This window comes from Haliotis asinina, chromosome 11 (genome assembly GCF_037392515.1).
Source record: "Haliotis asinina isolate JCU_RB_2024 chromosome 11, JCU_Hal_asi_v2, whole genome shotgun sequence".
In the NCBI taxonomy this organism is placed as follows: Eukaryota; Metazoa; Mollusca; class Gastropoda; order Lepetellida; family Haliotidae; genus Haliotis; species Haliotis asinina.
The window spans coordinates 22,447,321-22,474,522 of NC_090290.1; the positions used below are offsets into that span (position 1 = coordinate 22,447,321).

Genomic DNA, 27,202 nt, shown 5'->3' on the forward strand with positions numbered 1-27,202 from the left:
ATTACTTCTTTCTTTCAATTATTTCTTGAAACCAAATATTTATCATTTAATGACGGTACAGGCAGAATCCCTCAGGTTTTCCATTAATTCTTTTTCTAAGGTATGAAAATATTAATCACTTCTGGGTTTTTACTCTTCAGAATTAGAAAAAGACAGCAATTTGCGTGTGGTGTCCATTTGAGATCAACTAAATGGTGCAGACCAAAAAGTGTGTTAACAGGAATTTCATCACTGTGCAGGTTCAGTGATTGAGTTGGGTTTTGGCACTATTCCAGCAGCACCACAGTAGGGGACACCAGAAATGGACTTCATTGTAACCATATGGAAAATCGAACCTGGGTCTTCGGTGTGACAAGTGAAAGCTTTAACCACTGTGCTGCCCTACCGACCCCTGCACTTAGAACAACAAAAGGTTTCTACCACTTCCTGTTATATTGTTTAGGTTGCAGGGTGTTTTTTTTTTGAGTTGGGAGTTGTTTTACTGTAGGGCCAAATGAAAGCACTTTTTCTCACATTAATCAAACTTTGTAATTATAATTAACCTGAATGTTCACATGACTGCATTACTTTGGATAGTAACTGAGTGACTTCAGTTTTATGCCACTTTTAGCAAATATTCCTGCAATATCAAGGCGGGGGACATCTGAAATGGGCTTCACACAATTGTACCCATGTGGGGAATTGAACTAAGGTGGTTGGTGTGACGAGCGAATACTTCAACCACTAGGCTACCCCACTGTCCCCTTTGGATAGTGTAAACACCAACTTAAATGTAAAAACAAGCAACAATTGATTCCACACTGTGTATGAGTAGTATCAGTACTGGGGCCAGCAATTTTAACAATGTGGAGACACATTATTTCAAGATTTACCACATTCACTACTTATAAGTCATAAACTGAAACTACTTTCTTTGTGCCCGAATAACACTTGGACACCAGGACTAGATTATCTCACCAGTCATCCTTTAACTTTACATCATTTGGACCTTTGTACAAGCAGCAATGTAAACCAAATGGTTGTGACAACGAATATATCCAGCTGTGTTGGCGTGAACTCCAAACAGGACAACTTTGAGAGGCATTTTGAAACTGGTGTGAAGAACAGGAAGAGTTATATGGCTACAAAAATTCTTCGTATTAATGTTATCGACAGTTGGGTGTAACTACTAACCACATTATCAAACATACCTGCAGGCAGTTTTCAAAATTTGCACAATTTCTCAAGGTAAAGAATGTAGCTTCTGTTTGAAAGAAGCGATACAGGAAAAACACTTGTTCTTTTTAGTATCGAGAATTGCAACCAACACAACCAAGCAGCAATTGTTCAATGCAGCTTGAGTTGTCAAGAACATTATTTCATTATTTCATGAATAACAGAGTACCGTATTTCCTCTTACAAGCATCCGAGTCTCTAGTAAACACTGGAGCAAAGCAGTTCATGACAATTATGATAATTAGACTCAGTACACACAATAGCCCTGGGCCTCTAATATGCATCCGGTCTGGAACTCTTTGCCGGGCTGCTTATTAGAGGAAATATGGTACTTCTTTTTTTCATGTAGGGCAATTTGAAAATATTTTTTTCCTAAGGAAACAGTTGCCCGAAAAATCATTTCCTTTTGTATTTGCTTGAGTAACTGCTTTGTCGTAAGTATCTATATTTAAGTATATTGCTAGTTGCAGGGCTTGTCCACATGTCCAATTAGACATGAGGACAGCCACTGGGCTGGACGTATGGAGCAGGATAGAGGCTGTGTCATGGTGTACCCCTGTCAAGTGGGTTTACCTCGTAGACTTCTAGTGGCAACCAGTGCACCAGAAGGCTGCATGAATGGTCTATCCAAACACTGATCCAAACATGCTGACTTGATCAGAGGCCATTAGGCTAGTAGTGGCTGTTATGATTACAGACACAATTACTGATAAAGGAGACTTCATACTGTCAAAGCTTTCTCTCAGAGCACACTGACATTACATTGTGTCATTTTAAACAGTTCTCTGCAAAGAGAGAGCGGAGAAGGATGAAGGAAGAGATGGGATGAACGAGACAGCGGGGAGGAAGAGGTATAGTGGAGGAAGAGTGGGCCAGGAGGAGGCATAGTATAATATGTTTTGCTGTGTCAGGGGAGAAGAAAAAAAAAAGGCCTGATGTAGAAAAAGGGGGATAAAGAAGAGTCTGAAGGGGGGAGGAGAAGGAAAAGAAGAAGAAACGAGGTATTGGGGAAGAAGAAGAGGTGTGGTATTGAGGAAGAAGAGGTGTGGTATGGGGGAAGAAGAGGTGTGGTATGGGGTAAGAAGAGGCATGGTATTTGGGAGGAAGGAGGGATGAAGAAGAGGTGTGGTATTTGGGATGTAGAGGGAAGATGTGCTGGTATGGTATAGAGGAAAAAGAGATGTGTTGGGGCAAAGGGAAGAAAAAGAGATATAGTGGGATGAGGGGCAGAAGTGGTGTGGTAAAGAGGGGATGGAAGGGAGAATAAAGAAATATGGAGGAGCAGAAGAAGAGGTATTGTGTATAAAGAGAGGAGGAAGAAGGGAGATCTGTTTGGGACAAAAAGAGGATGAAGAAGAGATACGAGAGATAGAGAAAGAGTATAGTGGGTCAGAGATGGAGGCAGAGGTGGAAGTAAAGGTATAATATATGAGAGATAAAGAGGAGATTGGTAAGGTATGTTGGGACAGAATTAGGAGTATGGAAAGATGGGAGAGAAAGGTAAAGAAACAAAGGGAAGTAAATCTCAGAAAAAAAGAGAAGGGAAAGTTACAGGAAGAAATGGAGGTGGAGAAGAAAAGAGGGAAAAAAAACAGTGTAAAAGTGTAAGAAAGAATGAAAGACAGAGAAATACTGTACAGACCAAGAGGAACTTATTTCATCACTCACATGAATATGCTTTAACAAGAATCAAAGAGTATGCAATATACATGACCAGATGGCAATACCATGCTGTGAAATATATCAACCATGTAGTATAGTACACTTATCAGCACCAGACACAGAAACACTACATGCTTGGCTTGGCTCGCTTTACATGACATGTGGCACCAGGGACCATCTCAAAATCCATCTGGATATTAAAGGATATCAATTCTACAGCTGGAAAATGTGATGCCTTGGGTAAACACCTAAATGTCATAGAACCTGAAGATCATAGTAAGAAGATGACAGATTTGTTTCCTGCTAGAATAAATTAATAAATCATAAAAATGAATAGTTGATAGAATACTAAACTGATACTATCCCTGATACTATATACATACTGAACAACACAAGTTTAGGATGCTGAATAATTTTGAGGATTATTTTATAAAATTAAGTGGTCTGTATTCATGATAAAATAATATCCCATGAAATATTCATGATCCATAATGTTGTTTGTCTGAGTGGCAGACAGGAAAGATAATTGACCTACTAGAAAAAATGTCAATTCTGTTCATCAGAAAGAGGATGAAATATTTCATCATTTTGAACAAATAAACAACAACGTTCATTAAGTTTGAAACTGGTCTGAATATTTCTTAAGAAAAACTAGAATTTGTGTGATCTTTGATTGGGACTTAAAATTATTTTTAAATGGTGTGCAGACATTGCTTACTAGGAGGAAGGACTTTCAATAAATGAATGACATTTTTAGATTTCTGTTTATTTAGTATGATCCTTCCAATAGATCCAAACTTGAGAAAGTAGTGTTCTAATAATAAACACATACCTAAATATATATTATTTATTACATAACTTTGGTAAAAGATTTCTTTTGTGACCTTCCTGATTCCTATTCACAACACTAAGTATGTAAATGTTATTATTCTTTACCAGCACAAGTCCAAGCACTTGAATTTCATCCTTCACAAGACATTCATATCTGGTTTAAATGTCAATTATGAAAATAAAAAATGCACAAACACTGATGGATATATCTGCTGAACATGGCCGGTATGTACACCACAACATTATTCAAAATACAAGGGAACCCAGATTCATCTATGTAAAATGTAAATTTCTCTTAAAGATGTGACAGTGACATGTCTGACGTGGACAGCTTGTCCTGAGGACATGGAATATCTCTGTATGAGTACGTCATACAGATCTTGAAACAAATATATCCAAGAAAACCCAAATCTAGAATATATGGCAAGTCTAGACTACCTAAACTTCTGAAAATGAAGTCTCTGTGCTCAGTTTCATTATATTACTTTATTACAATTAAGGAAACATTTTCTCTCATATATGTTTATTTCAGAGTGATTGTAGTCCAATGGCCTATGAAATACAGATTCCATTTTATACATGAGGACTATGAGGACCCTTTGATATTAATGTTAAATTTCTAAGTCATAAAAGTAATAAAATCAGGTACCATATCATCCTGTAGCACTGGTTCATCGGTGCTGTGGTCGGTGACAAGGAACTGGAAGACAGGGGGTGATGTGATGTTGTTCGTGAGGAGGTTTGTGGGGCGTAGCCGTGCCGCCAACGCCTCCACGGGATGTTCATGGGGCTTCTTGGAATCCATGGTATATATCCACGTATATCCAGGCACAAATGGTGGTCAGCTGACACAATTACTAGGCACTCACAGGCAATCCAGCCACGTAATCCCAGAAAATATTCCTTGTATATTCCTAGTCTATACACTCCTGCAACTGCAAATCACATGAGTAACTTGGCGCTTTTTGTAATTTCCTCCCAGGAATGTGTAAGTTTGTATATTTAGTGATCTCACCCTCTGCTAAGGTAACCCATGAGACTTCAGATATACTACAGATGTTGATTAAGCTGAAGTTGATTCACTGAATTGTATTCCATAGATGTCGGCCCAAGCCACAGCGTAATGAAGTCCACAACAGCACGTTACACTAAGAAGGTAATCCAAGCGTGTTCTATCAGTCCAGATCAGGAGCTATCTGTGTTTGGGTACAAGCAGACATTGACCAATACTCACATGCTGATACACTAGCTGATCACACCTCGCTCATCTCAAGTCTAATGGAACTCCATTGACGATCTTCATTCAGTTTGGCCAAGACAGCTGTTCGTTGAATGACTTGTGACAAGACAGCCCTTGACAATGCTAGCAAACTGCAGCCAGACTGAAACCAGCCCTGATTGTGACAGACCTACACTACCACTACACTGTACTAGCATCCCTACACTACATGCACAAGAGAGGCACAGCGTTGTCGCCTCTACTGCTGTAACGAGCCCGCTATCTGTTCACTGAATGTAACTACTACGCCAACCTGTCAGACAAGCCAGAACACACCATCAGCACTCTCTACCAGCCTTTTGCCTGCTTCAGCTGTTTAAAGACTGGCTCAACACGTGCTGTACGTGATCACCCAACCTGTGAGGTCATGCAGATTTACTCATGTACGACAATTGTCACCCCTGGTGAAGATCAGGCTTAAGCACACGCAATAGGTAAACAATAGCACATGCAAACGTCCAATGACTGACAAGAAATATGATCTAACAGCTCTCATGACTGAAATCACTGATGCAACATGTGCAATGCCCTTTGAAAACAGAGTGCAATGAAGCTTCCTATAATCTATGACAAAGGTTCAATTCAGTTGGGTTTCTATCACACTGTCTAACAGTATCAGCCTAGTTGTGTAATTGGCAACAGGAAAAATCACACTCAGTATGGTAACAAAGAATCAAAGACACCACCTATTGTATCTGTACAAAAGAACAACTCTGATCTCAGACAGGGAGAAACAATGACCATTTAACAAGTTCATCCACACCCCTACCTGTTCCTACAAAAGTTGCTTTAAAACTGCCCTTCCCTTTCTACAAAACACACTTCTCTGTGTCTGCCGCCTTTCACTCACCAAAATAAGATTATTTAACTCAATAGTGAGTAAGTCAGTATTCAACATCACATTGGCAATATTGCAGCCATATCATGACAAGAACATGCTTGGCATAGAAAAAGAATATATGCATATTAGGAAAAGAACTGACAACTAGAATACCTCAGTTAGAATTTAAAACTAGCATGGTAAGTTAAAACTAATAGCACTAGTTGGACAGTGCAATATAAAACCTGGCTTGAGATTGCTTACAACTGAAGGTAGATTACCGTACTAGGGACCATGGAGACTTTCAGTACTTTTGCTACCTGCATGGTCCCCAGTTGGATCTACACTAGAAATGTTAGCTAAAATGAAAACAACAATAATACTATGTTTAAAAAAAGTCTGGAAAGTTTAAATTCTCTTAAAAGTTTTAGGAAATACATAGCCTCTAAGAGGGCACAATAATTTTACAGTAGGTTAACCCCCATTGAGGATAAAGCCAGTCTTAGTCGAAGTCAATAATATACTTCAAAACAAATTATTTACCTATGTACAATTCATTTAACAAATTAGATTCTTTTAAAAATGCAATAATTAAATCAGAACTGTTATTATTTAATTTGATTAAATTTAATTAATTAATTTTATATCACCAAAAACATAAATATAAAACATAAACAAAAACAAAACATAAGGCCAGAACAATCCATGATTTTAGTGCTCAATCTAGACTTGCTGAAACATTCAAGATTAAAGCTGGACTCCTTTTTTTTATATTTATTCTTTAAAGATATGACCTACTACCCTCCCCTCAATCCCTGCCCTATCTAGTAAACCACCCACTACACAGCCCTAACCACCATTCACTAAGCTATCTACCAACCCATCCCTTGACCTCACTTATGCTGCTCACATAATAGTTTTGAATACTTCAAAGTTTCTATTGAAAAGACCAGTGTATCTGTTGAACAGAGCAGTGTATTTACTGAACAGACCAGTGCATCCATTTAACGGATCAGTTTATCTGTTGAATGGTCCTGTGTAACTGTTGAATGGACTAATGTATTTGTTGAATATAACTTGTGTATCCGTTGAACAGACCATTGAGTCTGTTGCACGTACCAGTGTATCCACTACACTGACTAGTGCATCTGTTGACTAGACCATTGTATCTGTTGCATGGACCAGTTCTGAAGACCATATCTGATAATTTACCTACAAAAACCAATAGAGAAACGAATCATTCATGTTCGATAATAACACTTGGACAGATTATTTCTGACTACTGAGCCTTTTCAGCCAGGTCATCTGCCATGTCAATAGCCTCAAGTTATCTTATCAGCATGTTATTACACGACCTTAGATGTCAATCGTTCAAAGTCAAGGGTGATTCTTACAGTGAATCAGCAGGCTTCAAAATTCACGTTTGTCTGCCAGCACAAGAATACTAAATTGTGTCAAGGACAAGAAAAAAGACCTGTCATCATTACTGGGACTAATTTGGGGCTTTAGTTCTGAATCAATCAATTCTCAATTATTCATTTAGCTACAACCTGGAACTGTATGTATGAAGCAAGAAATGTAAACACAATAAGTACTCTTGTCAGGAATAGCTAAAACCTAGTCCTATAAACTAAGACTAGTATGATAAGGTTAACACCAATTGCCTAGACCAGTCAGCAATATCTCACAAGTGGACTATATCTGAGGCAGGGATTACAAAAATCTTTACGTGATGAAGGAGATGATAATGATAGACTAACGCTTAGTCTCTGAATTTATATTATTTGATAGAAAATGAGTGAGTGAGTTTAGTTTTCAACACTGTCACCAATATTCCAACTATTCACTGCAGGAGACACCAGAAATGAGCTTTACACATTGTGCCCATGTGTGGAATAAAACCTGGGTCTCCGACATGACAAGCGAACACCTTAACCATTCCACTGCCCCTTGACAAAAACAAATAATTCCCTTTCAGAATGAAAATGAGCATTAACAGAGGGGAAAACCTGCTTCATTTAAGGCTTTAGCATTGCAGAAAGGGCTAGGCAGAAGGGAAAGTTCTGAAAGAATTTGTGCTGGAGACATCTGTTTCAGCTTCAAGACATCATTTTAACATAGAAACAAGGAGTGAAATTGAAAAAAGAAAAAAAGTGATTGAAATATATTTCTTTATGAAATCAAGAATTTAACACATCCAGTGAATAAACTGTAATGAGCACAGCTATGTTTTAACACATGGTTTTGAAACATTTACTTTCTGTAGACTCAACTTGAAACCTTTCCGCTTATCCCTAATGTTCCAGTAAACATTGCCACAGCAGTCAACTCAACAAATTCAAGGCCTTTCAAAGCTTTTTCAAGGCACATGTGGTCAAATTTATAGCAAGCAGACAGGAAAAGACAGTCATGATCTAACACATTACATTATCTCATATTTCACTTGATTATATGGATACGTCTGGGTGGCATGGACATGTGGGTGATAGCATGAGCAACAATCCATGTTGACAGGGCCTGAGGACACAGTGACATAACTGTAACACCGTCATTAGCAGTCACTGAAAGGATGGGACCTGAATACAGTCTGCTCAAGAATCCTCATCGTCTGTACTGGAAATAGTCAGTGTGTCTTACAATTATATTTAACAGTGTTGTTGCCAAGCGGTTCGTTTTCCCGTTCAGTCATCATGCTCAAGACCAGGTTCGCCTCCTCATGTGGGTAGAATGTGTGAAGGCTATGTCTGATGTCCTCCCATGTGAGATTGGTGGAATATTCCTAAAAGCAGTGAAATAAATCACCTACTGTAATGTTATACTTAAATACCCAAACTATCACTTGTGTCAGATCAAATGACCTCTTAAAGGTTATACCTCCTGGTCAACAGATGCCTCTCTCCACAATGTCCTATAACAACACAGCATTATTCCAGCTTTAGGAGGTTAGTGTGTATATGATAGCGTGGTCCAGTCAATCCGGTACTGGCTACATCGAGTTACATTCCACCCGAAAGCTGTAAGATGCCAGTCACTGAATCTGGTAACTTGGTCAAACAAGACACCTCCTACGACCAGATAAAGTTGCTGAAAGCCATACAGAATCCCAGGTTTGAACATGTCTACCTACTGACGTAAATATCTGGTCACACAATGACAATAACATGTTTTTCAGAAAGAAATGACAAATGTTCAGCTTTCCAATGTTCTGTCTTTCACTATTTGACTCCCAGCACTGAGGGTTACTTCACTGGAGGCAGATGACCATCCATTCTGTTGGTTGCCTTCATGGGAACATTCTGTTGTAACGTTCAGTTGCATGCCCATAGGCAGACCAAAAGGGTGTGCTTGCTGGCATGGTTTACACGTCAACGGTTGCCAATAGCATAGATCAATGATCATGCAGTGGATCACTGGATTGTCCGGTCCAGGCTCAATTATTTGTAGATTGCCAACATGAATATTGCTGAGTGAGGCAAAAACTTAACTCGCAATATTCCAGCCATATGGTGGCTCTGTACATAATTTGGACCAGACAATCCAGTGATGAACAACATGAGCATTGATCTGCAAAATTCAGAACCAATGACATGTATCAACCAAGTCAGCGATCCTGACCACCCTTTCCTGTTAGTTGCCTCTCACGACATGCATATTCATCTTTTGTGGCAAGTATGGGTTACTGACGGCCTATTCTACCCGGGGACCTTCACTGGTCACTCAGGACTGTGGTGAAGCCTAGGTGGTTGAAGCGGTTGAAGCGGTTGAAGCGGTGATCACGCAGAACACCTAGGTTCAATTCTCCTACATGGGTATGTAGCAGGGCGTGGAGTCATCCCACAGATGACATCCTTACCTTGTCAGCTTGCTGACGGGGTTAACCTCTTTGGTCATGTGGACAAGGCGTCCGACTTCGGAAGGTCCGTCGTTCGAATCCCAGCATGGGACTCGGAAATTTTGTGGCCGCTACATTGGCGCCCAACGTGGGGCTGAGCACGTTCATATCATATTTGAACAAAATAAGCCTCAGTACCTAACTATGCGGCCCGGGACGTGCCTTCTGTTGACGGGGGAGTATGTAGCAGGGCGTGGAGTCATCCCACAGATGACATCCTTACCTTGTCAGCTTGCTGACGGGGTTAACCTCTTTGGTCATGTGGACAAGGCGTCCGACTTCGGAAGGTCCGTCGTTCGAATCCCAGCACGGGACTCGGAAATTTTGTGGCCGCTACAGGTACAATGGGTGAAGACCTTCTCTGGTGTTCCCTGAAATGATATTTCTAGAAATTGCTCAATCACTCCTTTCATCAGACCAAAAATTTCTCTCAGCACCACTGATCATCTGCCTTGGCAAATGTGGAAAGAATAGGTGGCCCCAAATGTCATTTGAGCAGCATATGCGAGTGGTACAAACATGCTACACTATGAAACTGTAGATTTTAAAACTGAGATGGAAATGAGTTAATTAACCCCAACTGGGGCTTCCTCCATAAATGTGGCCACAACCATAATATGCAGTGTGTTGTCTGAACATGTTTCACCAGCTGGAGGCTTTGGTTTCTGGACACAAGGCCATTGACTGAGTCAAACATTGAGTGGGATAATTACCAATGTCAGATCAGTTGTCATACACAGAAATATACAGTCACTGGTCCCTTGGTGACACTGGTACAGACACTGAACAGTGTGTATCATGTTGGCAACGCTGCGCTGAACAGCATGTATCATGTTGGCAATGATTCACTGAACAGTGTGTATCATGTTGGCAACGCTGCGCTGAACAGCAAGTATCATGTTGGCAATGATTCACTGAACAGTGTGTATCATGTTGGCAACGATTCACTGAACAGTATGTATCATGTTGGCAACGATACACTGAACAGCATGTATCATGTTGGCAACTATTCACTGAACAGCATGTATCATGTTGGCAATGACAACTTTTGACAATATGTATCATGTTGGCAAGGATACGCTGAACAGTATGCATTATGTTGGCAATGATATGGTGAACATTATGCATTATGTTGGCAACGATATGGTGAACAGTATGCATTATGTTGGCAATGATATGGTGAACAGTAAGTATGTTGGCACTGGTATACTGACACTGAGTGAGTTTGGTTTTATGCTGCTTATAGCAAGTATTCCATCAATATCTTTGCAGGAGATACAAGAAATGAGTGTTACACAATGTACCCATGTGGGAAATCAAACTGGGGTAGTCGGTGTGAAGAGCGATTGCTTCTAACAACTAGGCTACCCCACCTCACATCTCATGGTAAGTACTGTGATGAATGGGAAGCAATCCCACTCTGAATCCCCAGAAAACTGTGAATAAGACTATCTGTCGCCAGTCACTTCTTGACCCCACCCTGACCCTGGGGTCAACATATGATATCTTAAATCTCAATGACCATACATATCTTATTGTCCAGTTAACCCATCTGCCGGTTCACACATAGGTTCATGAGATTATCTATTCTGATTAAACTTGATGTGCCAGTAGCTAAACCAACTGATCAAGAGCTTCAAACAACCAAATACCAAGTTAAAAAGTCAATGACACGTACTTCGACATTTAACACAAAGCAGTGTAATCTTTGCTTTCATCTTTCACTGTCTGAATCAAGATCTCACTTCTCTGAAGTTCACAAAAATGCTGAGCAAAAAGGGACTTCAATCTTCTTATTCACAAAAAAAAACAATACTGGATGTCAACTTTTGCAAGCAGTGTTACACTTTGACTGTGAACATCGTTACATAAATGAGGCCACAAAATCATTTGATTCACTGGACTTCAAACTGGGTGTGGCAAATTTCAAAGGAATTTCAAATTTGTTCCATTTCAATGGAAACAATGTGAAAGATGTAATGCATTAACTTTTTCTGATATTCCATTAGCTATGACAATGCCAATCTTTTCATCACTTGTTCTTCAAATCAGAGGATGATCAAAAGCTATGTGGACTTGGCAAGGCTTTCTCTGATCACAGGTAAACTGTAGCACAAATGGGGTTGCGCAACATACAGAATATGACAAGTCTTCTTATATGCGAGCGAAGGGAGCAAAGGTTGGCAATGTACTACCTTCGCTTCGGATTGAAAAATGTTTTTCATGTCAAGATGAAATATCGCCAGGGTCAAATTTACGCTCCCATTTCCTCACTTAGCTGTGCTCTCAGACTTCTTACCCCATGTTTAATAATTAATCACGTGAAATATGTTTTACTCAATATTTTAAGCGCAACTCGTGTTATTCAGATCGTTCTTCGCCTCCATTACCCCTGCCAGCTTCCGGTTGAATGGAGTGACGGAACAAGAAAAAGCGGAAATTAAAAAGAAATACCCTATTGCTTACATGAACCTGTTGGAGTTTATTTGTCTTATATGCCGTAGTTATTGCTAGGATGTTCGCAACATTTATTCTACATAAATGAATGGGCAAATAAATAAATGGGCAAATGAAGCAGGGGAGGTAACTGTAAGCATTGCATATAGAATAATACCTTCCGGTTCCTTCACTTCATTGAACTGGAAGCTGGAAGGGGTAATGGAGGCGAAGAAAATGCGCTTAAAATGTTGAACAAAAATATTTCACTTGAGTAATTGTTCAATATGGGGTTGAAACTGTGAGAGCACAACCCAGTGAAGTAATGGGTATATACTTTTGATGGCGGTGAGATTTTATTGGACATGAAAAATATTTTTCGAACCGAAGCGAGGGAAGTACGTTGCCAACCTTTGCTCGCTTTGCTCGCATGTAAAAAGACTGGTCATTTTCTCTATGCTGTGTAACCCATTTGCACTACAGTTTACCTGTGCTCTGATGGATTGACATACTGAAAAAAAAACCCACAAGTTTCATAAAAGTTAAATTTGATAAAAGTAAACATTCATGTTTATGTCTTCTATTTAAACACTTGACAAAAAACATGCATTTCTTTTGCTGTTCAGTATATCATTTCAGTAAAAACGGCAATTTACACATTCTAAATAATAACTAAGGCAACAGTGTGTTGACTCCTATGGGATTTAAGGTGAGAATTGGTTATGTGCAAGATATAAAGACCAGCATAAGTAAGTGAGTGAGTTTAGTTTCACACCACTCTCAGCAATATTCCAGCTATATGGTGTTGGTCTGTAAATAACCAAGTCCGCTCAAGACAATCCAGTGATCAACAGCATCAGCATCAACATGCACAATTGGGAACCAATGACGTGTGTCAACCATGTCAGTGAGCCTGACCACCCGTTCCCATTAGTCTCGCCTCTTACGACTAGCACAGTCGTCATTTGTGGCAAGAATGGGTTGTTGAAGACCTATACGTATTCTACCCCAGATCTTCACAGGAATAACGCCCAAAAGACATCCCTGAATAGATAGGGGCCAGGTTTGGGGACATGGATCATTGATAACACTATCAATCACTGTAAACTCAAGTGAGTTTGGTTTTACGCCATTTTCAACAATATAATTGATAATTAGTCTAGCTATATTGCGTTATATCCACACCAACAGCCTGCTCATAGCACAGACATTTCATTGTTACCCTGGATAACACAGACTGCCTTTGAGGTGCCTGGAGATTATAGTCACATGACTCATCCCACCGGGTACCCATTTAACAATATCACAGCAGGTGATTACAATGATTATAATAGTAAATCGTCCATTTGTATTGCACTAAATCCACACCAACAGCATGCTCTAGGTGCAGACAGTTCATGTCTACCCTTGATAACCCCATCTGCCTTTGAGACACTAAGATTATAAAGGTTGTAGTCACATGATTTATCCCACCGGGTACCCATTTAACAATATCACAGCAGCTGACACCTGAAATGGGCTTCACACTTTGTACTTATGTGAGGGATCAAAACCAACACACATTAACCATGAAGCTACCAATGAAACCACAAAACGAGTCCAAACAAGCAGCATAGATTAATATCCCTTGAAACATGGTCATTGTCGGAAAGAACCCATCACACACCCAAGTAAAAACACACACTTTTGCGTAACAAATACTGAACGCTGTTCTCGATAAAGTGAAAAAGCATTTCATATTTAGTTCTACACCAAATGATCCCCCAAATACAAAGAAATATGATCTGTACATAATATAATTTAGGCTAAATTTCTTTTTCAAAATGATCTCCCTAAACACCCTCAGTGTAATTGTTCAGAAAAGAAAATGAATGATCATATCAGGCTAAAATCATACATCTCAATGATGAACACTGTGTAACAAATAATATGACCTGTTAATCCTTAAGTGACGTGAAACAGCATCAATTTATCACAACTGACCTTATTTATTGAACTTCCAGACACGGTAGTTATTAGACGCCCACTGCTTTTCCACCTGACTGCGTGTAATTTCTGTAAGTGTTTGTTAACTGCTTTATCCCACATAACAGAGATCAGGCATTTTAGAGGAAAGATGGTGAATGAATGAGTTAAGTTTTACGCCACTTTTAGCAATATTCCAGCAATATCATGGCGGGGGACACCAGAAATGGGCTTCACACACTGTACCCACGTGGGGAATCGAACCCAGATTTTCAGCATGATGAGCGAACACTTTAACCACTAGGCTACCCCACTGCCAAAGAGGAAATATGGTAGTTCCATACACTGAATACTACAGTGAATCATAACAGATGTGACATATTTCATCCTGGAGACATGAGGCTTTGAGGTGGAAAAAGTTACCTCATAGTTTACAGAGACAGAGGGCGTGGAAGAAGGTTGTTCACAAAGCAGAGGTGAAGCCTTTCACACCTGAGTAAACCAGACGCCTATGACTGACATCTGTGAAGATCAGGATTATGGTCTGTTTGGAGTGAGTGAGTGAGTGAGCGAGTGAGTGAATTAATATTTAACATCACATTGGACAGAAAAACAACTAGAATATCACTAGTAGAATTAAAACTAACAACACTATTAGGACAATACAATTTAAAAAAGCAATAGATTGCCAACAACTGAAGTTGTTTGCAGTGAAAAAGTACAGATGAATTTCACTTCAAACAAAAAATTTAATGTAATAAATTGAAATTAGGTTTAAGAATCTGCATAATTTACCTTGCCAAATGAACAGTTAAATATCAGAATTTTATCAAACATTGTTTAACAAATGATCATAGGTTCAAATCGCTTTTATTGATTTTATTACAAGGGAGTAAGTACAGTAGTTGGAACAGTGAAATAAATGACAACCCTACACATTCTCGGTGTTTCATCTAATGTGTATACCACCATGCAATACAAACCAGAAACAGCAATTTGAGTCTGTGATTGTTTGTCAAACAATTCTTATTCTATGTTGAATAAAATTCTGAGACTTAAATATGTCTGTAAAGTTATGAGGATTTGCAATCTTAATTACACTTTATTTGATTTACCTTTTTACAACCTGACAACTTAAGTTTTCCCCCCTAAATAAAAAAAACACTAGAACACTAAAAAAACTCCACCCACCATCAAGTCCTGGAAGTGTAAGTCTGATCATGTGAGTCACATAATGGACCCGAAGTTCAGTACAGCTTGCACTCCTGCCATGAAAACATTGCCACGCACATTTCCTGACAACTAATCATTCTATTTTCCCAGCCAGGGCGTAATACCATAGTATATGTTTATCCTCCATTTCCTGATTCAGTGCATGTGTCGGTGAAGTTCATTACAAACACCGACGTTACACACCAGTCATGCCTTCTTTTGAAACACCCAAATGCTTTGTTCAGTGACTTTCTATCATAATTATCATGACCTTAGGTGCCTTACTCTGAGGGTGTTGGTTCGAATCCCGAGTGGGACTCAACTCCAAAAAGTACTAGAATTTGTACTTTACTAAGAAAGTGAAATCCCAAATATGACATATGTTGCATTTGACCACTTTCTAAATGGCATTGTGTAATCATAGCTTTCGGCTGTGGGAGCCGTGCCAATTCACACTTATCAGAGAGGTATACAAAGTACGTAGTCTAGACTACCAATTACATTTTTAGTGGAAGTCGCAGTGGCTCAGCGGGCTAGGCAGCTGACTTTGTGTGCTGGCGATTAGGTGCCTGACTCTGAGGGTGCGAGTTCAAATCCCGGATGGGGCTGAACCCCAAAAAGTACTAAAATTTGTACCTAACTAAGAAAGTGAAATCCCAAATATGAGATATGCTGACTTTTTATCAAACTGCTTATAACTACTTGAACCTTACATATGATAAATTTTACATATTAGCAGGTCTGATGGATTAGTCATCTTAGTAAATATACCATTCAAAAATGTAGGGATATTGGATTTACAAGACTGATAAAATGCAAACAATTAAGCCATGGAGGAAACAGATGATAACGAGAAAGGAAGGGAAAATGGGACAATGTATTACATTTCTATAGAAATGTCTCATCTGTATGGATATATATTGCTTTTTCTCATATGCACTGGCAATGGTATATATCGCATTATTTTTATCATGAAAATGTAATACCTCCTACTCTTTTAATGGTTTATATCAAGCAACAACACTTAACCTTAATATGAATATTACACTGGCTGGCTGTGAGTAAAATGGGCACAGGTGTGAAATAAATTTATTCACATCAACAGTGGGTAAATTTAATCTGTTAATTCAGACACTAACATGAAAAAACAACTAAAAGGAATGCATAAACTGAACTCCAAAAATGATTGTAGAATGTATTTGCTGCCCCTGCAGTCCGAGCCATGGCAGTATGGGTTGTCATCCATTGTTTGACGGCTTCAATGTATTCTGCAGTCAGATCACTTCTGTTTTGCAGGTATTTGTGATCGCAACGCAAGGTGGAACACAGAAAATACTGCTCATGAGTGAAACACACTTGAGTGAATGAGTGGATTACAGTTTAGTCTTATGCTGCCTTTAAGACAATATTCCTGCAAAATCATGACAGGTAACACCAGAGGCGTGTTCAGAATCGCGAGCACCCGCGAACGCCCGATCCTGAGCGCCCGCGAGCACCCGCGAATCATCCTCACAGCAGCCTCGCCAAGCGAACAAAGATGGCAACCATGTGTAATGGAAAAGAACCCATTCAAATCATTATCACTAGTTAGCATCCATCTGACGAAGGGGCAAGGAATAGCCAAGAAACGTGTAAAGAATAAAGAAGAAGTTGACGTCCATAACATTTTGTCTTATACATGTTTAATGTCATTCGTCACCACTCGCCCCTTTCCATAACCTCCAACAAGAAGATGAAAAGCTATTCGACTTTTCCCGGAATAACACGAGATGGTCACGCATGGTTTAATGTAACCAAGCGCTCGCATCCGTTCAGGACTCATGCGAGCGCTCGCGGAAGGCAACAGCGCAGGCGCTCGTGGTTCTGAACACGCCTCAGAAATGTGCTTTGCACATTATACCAATGTGGGGAATCGAACAAATGTGTGACTAGCACATGCTTTAACACTAGGCTTCACACAGTTCCCTAATCTGTGAAAATGTTTAGTTTAAGCTACCTTTAGCAGTATTCCAGAAATATCATGGCAGGGGACGCCAGACCCATGTGGTGTATAGAACCTGGACCTTCTGTGTGACAAGCAAACACTTTAACCACTAGGCTACACCAATACACTGCTTCTTGAGAGAGTTAACCTTCTTGGATAAGTAGACAACACATCATCATCACTGGGCCTTTAAATTCCTATGATGAATTGTTTTAGCATTGTTTATGTGCTTGGTCAAATAAATCTTCACTTGTTGATCAACTGAACTTGTGAAGATACCGGTCTTCAGCAACCCATGCTAGTCAAAAGAGGCAACAAACAAGATTGGGTGGACAGACTTGCTGACTTAGTTGACACGTCATTGTATCACAGCATAAATTGATGCTCATGCTGTCAGTCACCTAATTATCTGTCCAAACACACTAATTTACAGACAGCCACCATATAGCAAGAATACTGCAGAGTGATCCATTAACAAACAAAAACATGTGGGTTTTTTTTTCAGCAGTTCACTAATTAATGACGATTTCTAATGCCATTCCCATGTTTTCTTTAACCAAACAGTTTGAAGAATAAGAACATATATCCAGTTTAGTGAAAGAGACTTACTGACCCCCTCATCCTTTCAACATTTCCATTTGTCTTTTAATTAAAAAAACGACCATATGCCATGTAACCCCCCCTCTTTGGCACTTAAAACCTTGTATCTGCTGAACAGTAAAAGCTTGTTTTTCTAAAGTCTGTTTATATATAGACTGACCTATCTGAAGGGCTTTACTGCCAGAATGTAATTATTCTTTGACAAGAAGGCATAAACCCAAGTGGAACTGAACAGATGAGTCTGAAGTATTGAAAGTCAGGCCAAACAATGAGTGAGTGAATACACTTTTATCCCACGTCTAGAAGGGGATTATCAAATAAGGGGGACACCAAAACAGGTCACACAAATAGCATGTAGGTTTACAGTGCCATAAGTAGGCAAGTTACACAGTGAGCTAATTCAGTTTTATCTCATTTTCAGCAATATTCCTGCAATATCACAGCAGGGTCACCAGAAATGGGCCTCACATGCTGTATTCATGTTGGGAATCAAACCCAGGTCTTCAGTGTGATGTATCATGGAATAATAATTTATACAAAAATTCATTTATTACCACTACAAGCATTATACATTAGGATTCAGATATTAAGAAAATATACATATAGCATATTAATTCCATCATGATCAGTAGTAGCTTAGAGGAAGACACCAGCTTAAAGCAAGAACTAATTTCATAGATCTACAACTCCACAAGGGTTTAAAATTACAAGTGCATTGTTTAAAGATGTTTGTACATAAATCCTAGCCTGAGATATTCAAAATGCCACAGATATGCAAACAGTTCATTAAGACAAAAGCTGAATCTAGACAGTTTAATGAGCTTCTTTGAAGAAAACATATCATTAGTACAACAGTGTGAAAACATTTTTAATTAGGGTCATTAAGCCATGGCCCAGTGAAGCACATCTATTGTAATCCAAGCTATTATAATTGACACATCAAAACAGGCTTGGATAAAACTAGCTCAAGCATACAGTAAACGTGCCAGCAGGATTAATGCCACTTAAGATAGGATTAATAGGATTAATAGGATTAAGAGCACTCCCCTCTGTCTGGTTATTCCAGTAGGTCACACCCCTCTCTGTATATTCAGTATATCATTGGCTATTATAGGGCACACCCATTTTGTATCTTTTAACGAGCCACAACCTTTGTATTGTTTTAAGTTTAGTTAAATAGTCTCCAACTCCATTTGTCGCTCAGGAGGGTTTAGACTTCCAACTCAGACCAACTCTAGCCCTCAGCCCAGAGGGTTGTACCGACTCTCTGTGGCCACCCTTGTTATTCTATTTCTTGTTAATAAAATTGTAATTAGCTTCTTGTGACTTCGGACTCTTTGCTGAGTTAATTTCCCCAAGCAGACCAACACGCCAGTTAGATAAGGGATTTCACTGGTACCCTCATTTGGACCCTAGACCCTTATCATAATAGATGAGTGAACACTACAACCACGAAGCTACCCCACAGACCCTCTCAGCGAGTGAGTCCTTGAACAAAATGTAAACTTTCCTTTCCAACTGACTATGATGCAAAAGTTCCAAAAGAAGCAAGTCTAGGTATTCCTTTGTTTCTAAATCTCATATGACAATGGGGTAGCCCAGTGGTTAAAGTGTCCTCTAGCCACCCAAACACCTGGGTTTAATTCCCATGTAGGTACAATGACTGAAGCCCATTTATGGTAACCCCTGATGTTATTGGACCTTTGCTAAAAGCAGCGTAAAAATGATCAAAATCTATCTGGCGAGGTATCTTTTTCAGTTTTAATGGAGTCATCTGTTTCTACCGTGTCAATCTAATTTTTTCAAAGACAGCATCAACCCAGTGACATAACCCCAGCGTTGAGGACTGAGATACTGAACAATGCTCATGAACACTGCATCAGTTGGGTTAAACAAACTGTCATGTCAAACTGCTCAGTTTAATGATGCTTGCATACATCTCATTTCATTTGTCCACTGGCATTACATAATATTCATGTTATAATACAGGAACATATGTCACATGATGCCACGCCACATATTCCAGTGTACTGATGTCAACTGACGCTGATGTCATAGCAACCTGCGGACATCGACAAAGAAAACACTACAAGGAAGGATTAACTTCCCTGATGTTCACATAAATAAGTCTCTCGGATGACATAATCATCAGTTTCTGCATTAAGACAAACATGGACACTGAAAGGAATGAGAAGAAATCCATTTACGATTCCCAGGTTACCGGTACTTTAAATCTGGGATTGCTCATGACACGACATTATCATAACCCCATTCTCAATGAAAGTGCATGCTAAAGTTTATTCTCAACTCACTGGGGAGAGTAAAGGAAATACTGACACCTACTTTTTGAGCAACACATTATCATGTGTCACATATATATATCACACTGTATCAGATATTATCTTGCCTCACCCATAAATGTCATTTTCTGATTGGCTAAGCACACTTCTATTATTTTCAATGTACCCCACTTACAAGCAAGGTTCATTTCAGTGTATCCTGTTGTCAATTGCAACTCATTTAGTATTTTGTGGAAATCCTTCTGTAACCTGAAAAACACTGCATCACACATGATGCACGGAAATTACAGATGTTTCGCGAACGCAAATCGATGGAAGCGAGATAACTCTAAATCTGTTTTCTTGTTTAATCTGCAAAATCTAGCAATGGCTACAAAAAAATTTGCCTGGCATTCCAATAAATAAATACTGACAAAACGTTCAAATGTAGCACATGTGAATACACTGGGGAATTACACTGCTACGATTTTACTATACCTGCCAGAAATACAGCAAGATGCCAGATTCAAATCACTTGATTCACACTGGTTGGCTCAAGTGTACGATCTGCTCAAACAGTTTACTATTAACATTGAGGTGTTCGGAAAGATAAATATGTCATTCACTGGTCCCTTGGGGACCATGGGTTGCTGTACCCTGGATATTGTTTGTGTTCCCATCACACTTCGGGCACAGGGAACATAAACAAACATTGAAGGTACATCAACCCACCAGGGAACAACTCAGAATGTATTGACTCAACCAAACAGGTATCAAATCTTTGTCCGCTCAACTGTCTCAATCTGTGTAATGTTTGGTTTAAACCACGTCATATCCCATGAATACTAAAATGTGTTTTGTGTATTTTGGGTTTGAAAAATGACGTCAGTGGGTCAAAAATATAGGAGGGAAAGTTTCAAACATTGAGGGGGAGTGGGTGGGAGGCTTTCCTCTACTGCAGTATTTACTCTAATGTGCATTTTTCATGCAAAAGAATAAAATCATGCAAAAAATAGTTTGTGTGCGCGTCTTGGACTCATTGATTCTGATCTATGCAATTTTGAAAAGTATCTTCAAACAGAAACATATTAAAAAATACAATAAATGTTTTAATGATTCAAGACTGTAATGAAAATTTCATGTGCAAATGATTTGGACTACATGTTCATATTTTCATTTCTGCATGCACTCCTACTTCAGACACTGTAATTGGGTTGGAAAAAGTGGGACAAACAGACTACTGAAAGCAAACAGCAGAGCGTTATCGCCTCTCCGTTACTGGACAAAAATGACAGATTCATCATATTTAATTACAGAATCATCAAATTATTTTTCTAAGGACATTTTTCAACAGATTTTAGGCACATCACTGTAAAGAATTCCAAAAATTCCACTATTCTTTTCCGGGTTTCTTCACAAGGTATGTCTTGCACCGTGAGTGAGTGAGTGAGTGAGTGAGTGAGTGAGTGAGTGAGTGAGTGGGTTGAGTTTTATGCTGCACTCCGCAATATTCCAGCTATTATGGCAGCGGTCTGTAAATAATTGAGTCTGGACCAGACAATCCAGTGATCAAGAACATCAGCATCGATCTGCGCAATTGGGAACCGATGACACGTCAACCAAGTCAGCGAGCTTGACCACCCTCTTCTAACAATGAGTGAGTGAGTTTAGTTTTACGCCGCACTCAGCAATATTCCAGCTATATGGCGGCGGTCTGTAAATAATCGAGTCTGGACCAGACAATCCAGTGATCAACAACATGAGCATCGATCTGCGCAATTGGGAACCAATGACACGTCAACCAAGTCAGCGAGCTTGACCACCCTTTTCTGACAATAAGTGAGTGAGTGAGTTTAGTTTTACGCCGCACTCAGCAATATTACAGCTATATGGCGGCGGTCTGTAAATAATCGAGTCTGGACCAGACAATCCAGTGATCAACAACATGAGCATCGATCTGCGCAATTGGGAACCGATGACATGTGTCAACCAAGTCAGCGAGTCTGACCACCCGATCCCGTTAGTCGCCTCTTACGACAAGCTGAGTCACTTCTGACAAGCAGTCGCCTTTTATGGCAAGAATGGGTTGCTGAAGGCCTATTCTACCATGGGTAGTGAAATACTGGGAATAAACAAGGAACACTGGTCATGTGTTCCCTTATTTGTTTCTACGAGTATATTTGGATCCATAGTTTATGAAGGTCTGACAATAAATTCTGAATTTTAGTTGCCAATTTATAACAAAATGTGAATTATTTTCTAATATTTTGTTTTCAAATTTTGCTTTCACTTTTCGACATTTTACCTGTGTATTCATAAAAAAAATCTCAGAACATGCAGAGAAAGGGCATTCAGTTTGGAGTTGTGATATTTCCCAGAGATACAATATGCAATAAATAGACAGTAAATCCCTATCCAGTCAACCCCTCCGGGTGACAGTACTGTTTTAATCATTCATAAGGCAGCTGACCCCGGCCACTATCTGGGTCATCAAAATACCCTGCAGTTCTATGACCAAAACAAGCAATGACTTCTCTCAACTCTTCCCTGACAAATCAGGAACGGCATTTAGAAGTGATACACAGAAAAAGAAAATTTATGGACAGCAACTTCTCTCTTATGAGGAACAAGATGTTTTGGAGAATATTCTTCTCTTCTCTCTTGTATGCAGTTTTGCAAGACAAGACTTGCCTTCACAGAACATAATTTCCTAACTAAATTATTTACATAAATACAGTGTGGGCCACAGGTGAGTGAGTGAGTGAGTGAGTGAGTGAGTGAGTGAGTGAGTGAGTGAGTGAGTGAGTGAGTGAGTGAGTGAGTGAGTGAGTGAGTGAAATGACATGTATTTGGACAAGGTCGTAGCAACCAATGTAAAACAATCTGGTCAAAAAGAGTAAACAAGGTAAAATCAATTAGCACAAATTACTTTCTTTGAAACCTTGGAAAATACAAGACAATTCAATTAAGTAAATTTTTCAACAAAGGCTCACAACTTTTCACAGAATCTTGTCTTCACTGAACCTAAAATATTCAGCGTTATCTATATGCATCACTATCAAAAGGTGAATGGTGTATATCACTGTCACCTTTATGATGTATCTACTGGCATTTGCCACAGATAGCACAAGGCAAAATGCCAGCGTTTGCACTCCCTGTAGTCCAATTGTTAACAAAGCAATCTGCATCGACACACTATGGCACTTAAAGCCAGATGCAGTATTATCTTTGAAATGCTTTTTTGTTCAATGCTACATTGAGCAATATTCCAACTATATGACAGTGCCGTGACTGAAATAATTTGAAACCCAACAAGTCAGTTGGGCTGGGGACCCATCAATGTTGATATCTTCAAATCTAACAATCAGCATTCAAATGTAATAAACATCAAACAATGGCAACAAACTTGTATTTTGCACAACAGCTCCAATTAATGAAAAAAAGAGTTTGTAGATTCACTTCTGGTAAACACAACAGTGGTTCACTGACGACAGTGTGAGAAACACATTGAGAAATATGAACTAACTCATTCCTTGATTTAGTGAAAAAAAATAAAACAAAAACTTGGAGAATCTATGAGTTATTATAAACATGAATACTGAAGTAATATTATGTAGATGCAGATAGTTGGGCAGGTGGAGGAACATTCAAGGTCACAGTGTGATCACATGTACCTGTGAAGACCTGGGTTATATTTGTCCTCTGAGCAGCCCATGTCTGTCATAAGAGGTGACTAATGGGATCGGGTGGTCAGGCTTGGTGGTTTGGCACGTCATCACATCACATTTGTGTACATCGATGTTCATGATGTTGATCACTGAATTCTGATTGAGGCAACATATTTACAGACCGCCATCATATAGCTGGAATATTGCAGAGTCCATTTTTAAACAACAAAGAAATTAATAAACGAGGATACGTGAGAGGACCAGTTACCAAAAATGGAATCCAAACAGTGGGGATGCAGCACAATCACATAGCAGTGTCACATGGTGTTACAGCCACGATGACATGAGTTGCACTCCCCCTCTTTGCGGCAATAGCAGGATCAATATCAACAGATCCAGTAAAGCACATTATGTGTTGAAGATGTTCACTCACACAAAACATGTCAGTATGGTTTGTTAACAAATAGAGTTTAACACCTGCCTTCATAGTATTAAAGCCATATCAAAGCACAGAAATAGGTATTACACAAATAGGAATCAAACCCAGGTCAACCAACACCATAAACCACTTGGCTACTTTACGAGCTCCATATTTTTTTAGCTCAAAAGAATATTAATATGTAATTGTAAGCCAAAAGTCACTGTATTCTGTAATCTGATTGGTTGAAAAACATGATCAAATGGTATTTGATTCCCAGAAACTGCAAGACTATTTGCTGCATTTTGACATGTAGAAACAGTGCAAACAATTGTTTTGTTGCGTCATTAACAGTGGTGACGCCATTCAAATCATACTGACGTAAAGTCAGAATAACATCACACATGAGCAGCTCCAGATGCTACCATGGGAACCAGTTGAAACGGCCAGCTGATGACTGTGACTTCACGGCTGTACTCGTACTAGATGTAAACGAGTGGTTTACTTTTCTTGTTTACAGTGGCGATAAAACTGACACCAGAGGTTTCAAATGAAATATTCCCCAGCTTCAAATACTCAATAACACCCAAAAATTGGCCAACACATGATGTTTATCTCCTAAATCAGAACACAAAATCCAATTCAGATCTTGAGTCCTCTGGTAACTGAACCGCTCAGTCTTGTGGATTAAGGAACTGCAAGAATTTAGATGTCTGTTTAATCCCATGTCACGTCTTTCCAAAGAGGGCAGTGGCAGAGTCTAGTGGTAAAAACATTTGCTCATAAAACCAAAGGCCTGGGTTCAATTCCCCAGATAGGTACAATATGTGAAGCCCATTCTAGGTGTCCCCTGCTGTGATATTGCTGGAATATTGCTAAAAGCAGCGAAAAACTATACCATTAAAGAATGGTACTTGTTGTTACCCTTCCTCATGCTCAGCACTGGAGCATATTCATCCCACACCAATCCTTCAGCTTTTCAGGTATTGTGGTAAATATTTTAGACATTATGCTCTTATTAGTATTGCAAATTATACAATGAAAACAGACTAAATCTAACAAGTAACCGAAAACTCCTTGAAGATATACAAAATGTGACCCAGTTTCTGTAAGTAATTATTTTATCATTGAATACCATATTACACGACGCCAAATTGAGATGGTTTCAGTATAAGATACTCCATAGAATTTTAACAACCAATACATTTCTTGAAAAAATTAAAATAAGAGATTCGGATTTCTGTTCATTCTGTAATGAACAAAAGGAATCTATTTGGCACTTCTTATGGAATGTGATTTTGTATGCAAAACTTTTGTTCAAAATTTTGATAATGGTTTACAGAAGGTTGTGATCACATCCATCATGTCAAATTCACTATGGAACTGATAATTTTTGTCTGTAAGAAAAGTGTTTTCACTGACTCTGTTTTTGACTTGTTCATATTAATGGAAAAGCATTACTTGCATAAATGCAAGTTCAATTCTGCTTTATCAAATATCAGTTCAGAAGTGAGTTGAAATTCAGATATACTATTGAAAAATGTATCTTCAACAAAAGATGTAAAACCGAATTTTATTTCAAATGGATTTTATATCATAGCTTATTTACATACAACTGAATTAACAATATTCTTAAATAATATGTTTAATCATTAATTTTCTGTGTTTGTGTGAATGGTGAGTGATTGGATTGTCTTTTTTCAAAACAAATATTACCATTATACCTGTAACCTGAGCAGTCTGCTTAGTTTAAATTGTAACAGGTATTCAGAAATAAAATGTAAATTACAAAAAAAAAAAATTATACATCATCAGATTGCACCTCATGAACAAAGCAGTGTTTGACATAAATATCTCTCTCTGGGACGAATAGCTCTCCCTTGCAAGTCGCTGATTCCCCTGCGGGTTGTGAGGAGAGAAGGAAGGGTTGGAAGGTATATGTCTCCTATGACCGCATGGATCCTGTCACTATAAGGTCCGCTTGCCACAAATGTCAACTGGACCCTCTGGCTACCTCCATCTATTTTCTCTCTACTCTCACCCAACATCTCCATGTCAGCTCGTCACACTAATGTCGTCAACATGAGACTCACTTTAGATCTGCAGTCAACTGCATGACCATGATAATTGTATTTGGTGATAACTAAATCGTCTTCCATTACAACCTTGTCAGGACATCCGTACCCTGTCACATCGCTTGCTTTGAAGCATGTCACATTTCGTGTCATGCAGTATATTTGTACGCTAGGTTTTCCCAGGTTAAGTCCCCAAGCACAGTGCCAGGGCTCCAGGTGAGATTTAACTCATGCGGGTTCTGAATCTCCCATATTTTTCAGGAGTGGGTCGTATGAATGTTGAGTGGGTTTTTTCTTGATAGTTACCTACTGCTTTAAAAAATGTGTGTATTTGAGTGATTTTACTCACCGAACTATACGTCATTGAATAAGTTTACTACGCAGGTATATGCTGCATTATGTGATACCTGATTACACGATGCCATTTAGAAAGTGGTCACATGCAACATATGTCATATTTGGGATTTCACTTTCTTAGTAAAGTACAAATTCTAGTACTTTTTTCGGTTGAGTCCCATCCGGGATTCGAACCCGCACCCTCAGAGTCAGGCACCTAATCGCCAGCACACAAATGGGGACTCAACCGAAAAAAGTACTAGAATTTGTACTTTACTAAGAAAGTGAAATTCCAAATATGACATATGTTGCATGTGACCACTTTCTAAATGGCATCGTGTAATCATAGCTTTCGGCCGTGGGAGCCGTGCCAATTTACACTCATCAGAGGGGTACACAAAGTACGCAGTCTAGACTACCAGTTGTCCGACTTTCATTTTGTGGAAGTCGCGGTGGCTGAGCGGGCTAGGCGGCTGACTTTGTGTGCTGGCGATTAGGTGCCTGACTCTGAGGGTGCGGGTTCGAATCCC

At 39.2% G+C, this 27,202-nt stretch overlaps 1 protein-coding gene across 4 annotated transcripts in view; it reads right to left on the reverse strand.

The window, feature by feature from the left end:
* Window positions 1-27,202, reverse strand: part of LOC137256365 (5'-AMP-activated protein kinase subunit gamma-1-like) — a 372,719-nt gene that overhangs the window by 312,784 nt on the left and 32,733 nt on the right. The window contains exon 1 of one of the 4 annotated variants that reach the window (XM_067794187.1): window positions 4,358-5,131. The exons of the other annotated variants lie outside the window; for them this stretch is intronic. Within the exon in view, the coding sequence (XP_067650288.1) occupies window positions 4,358-4,513 (156 nt within the window). The 5' untranslated portion in view covers window positions 4,514-5,131. Of the gene's footprint in view, window positions 1-4,357; window positions 5,132-27,202 lie in introns of those variants that run through there. 4 annotated transcript variants of the gene reach the window in all.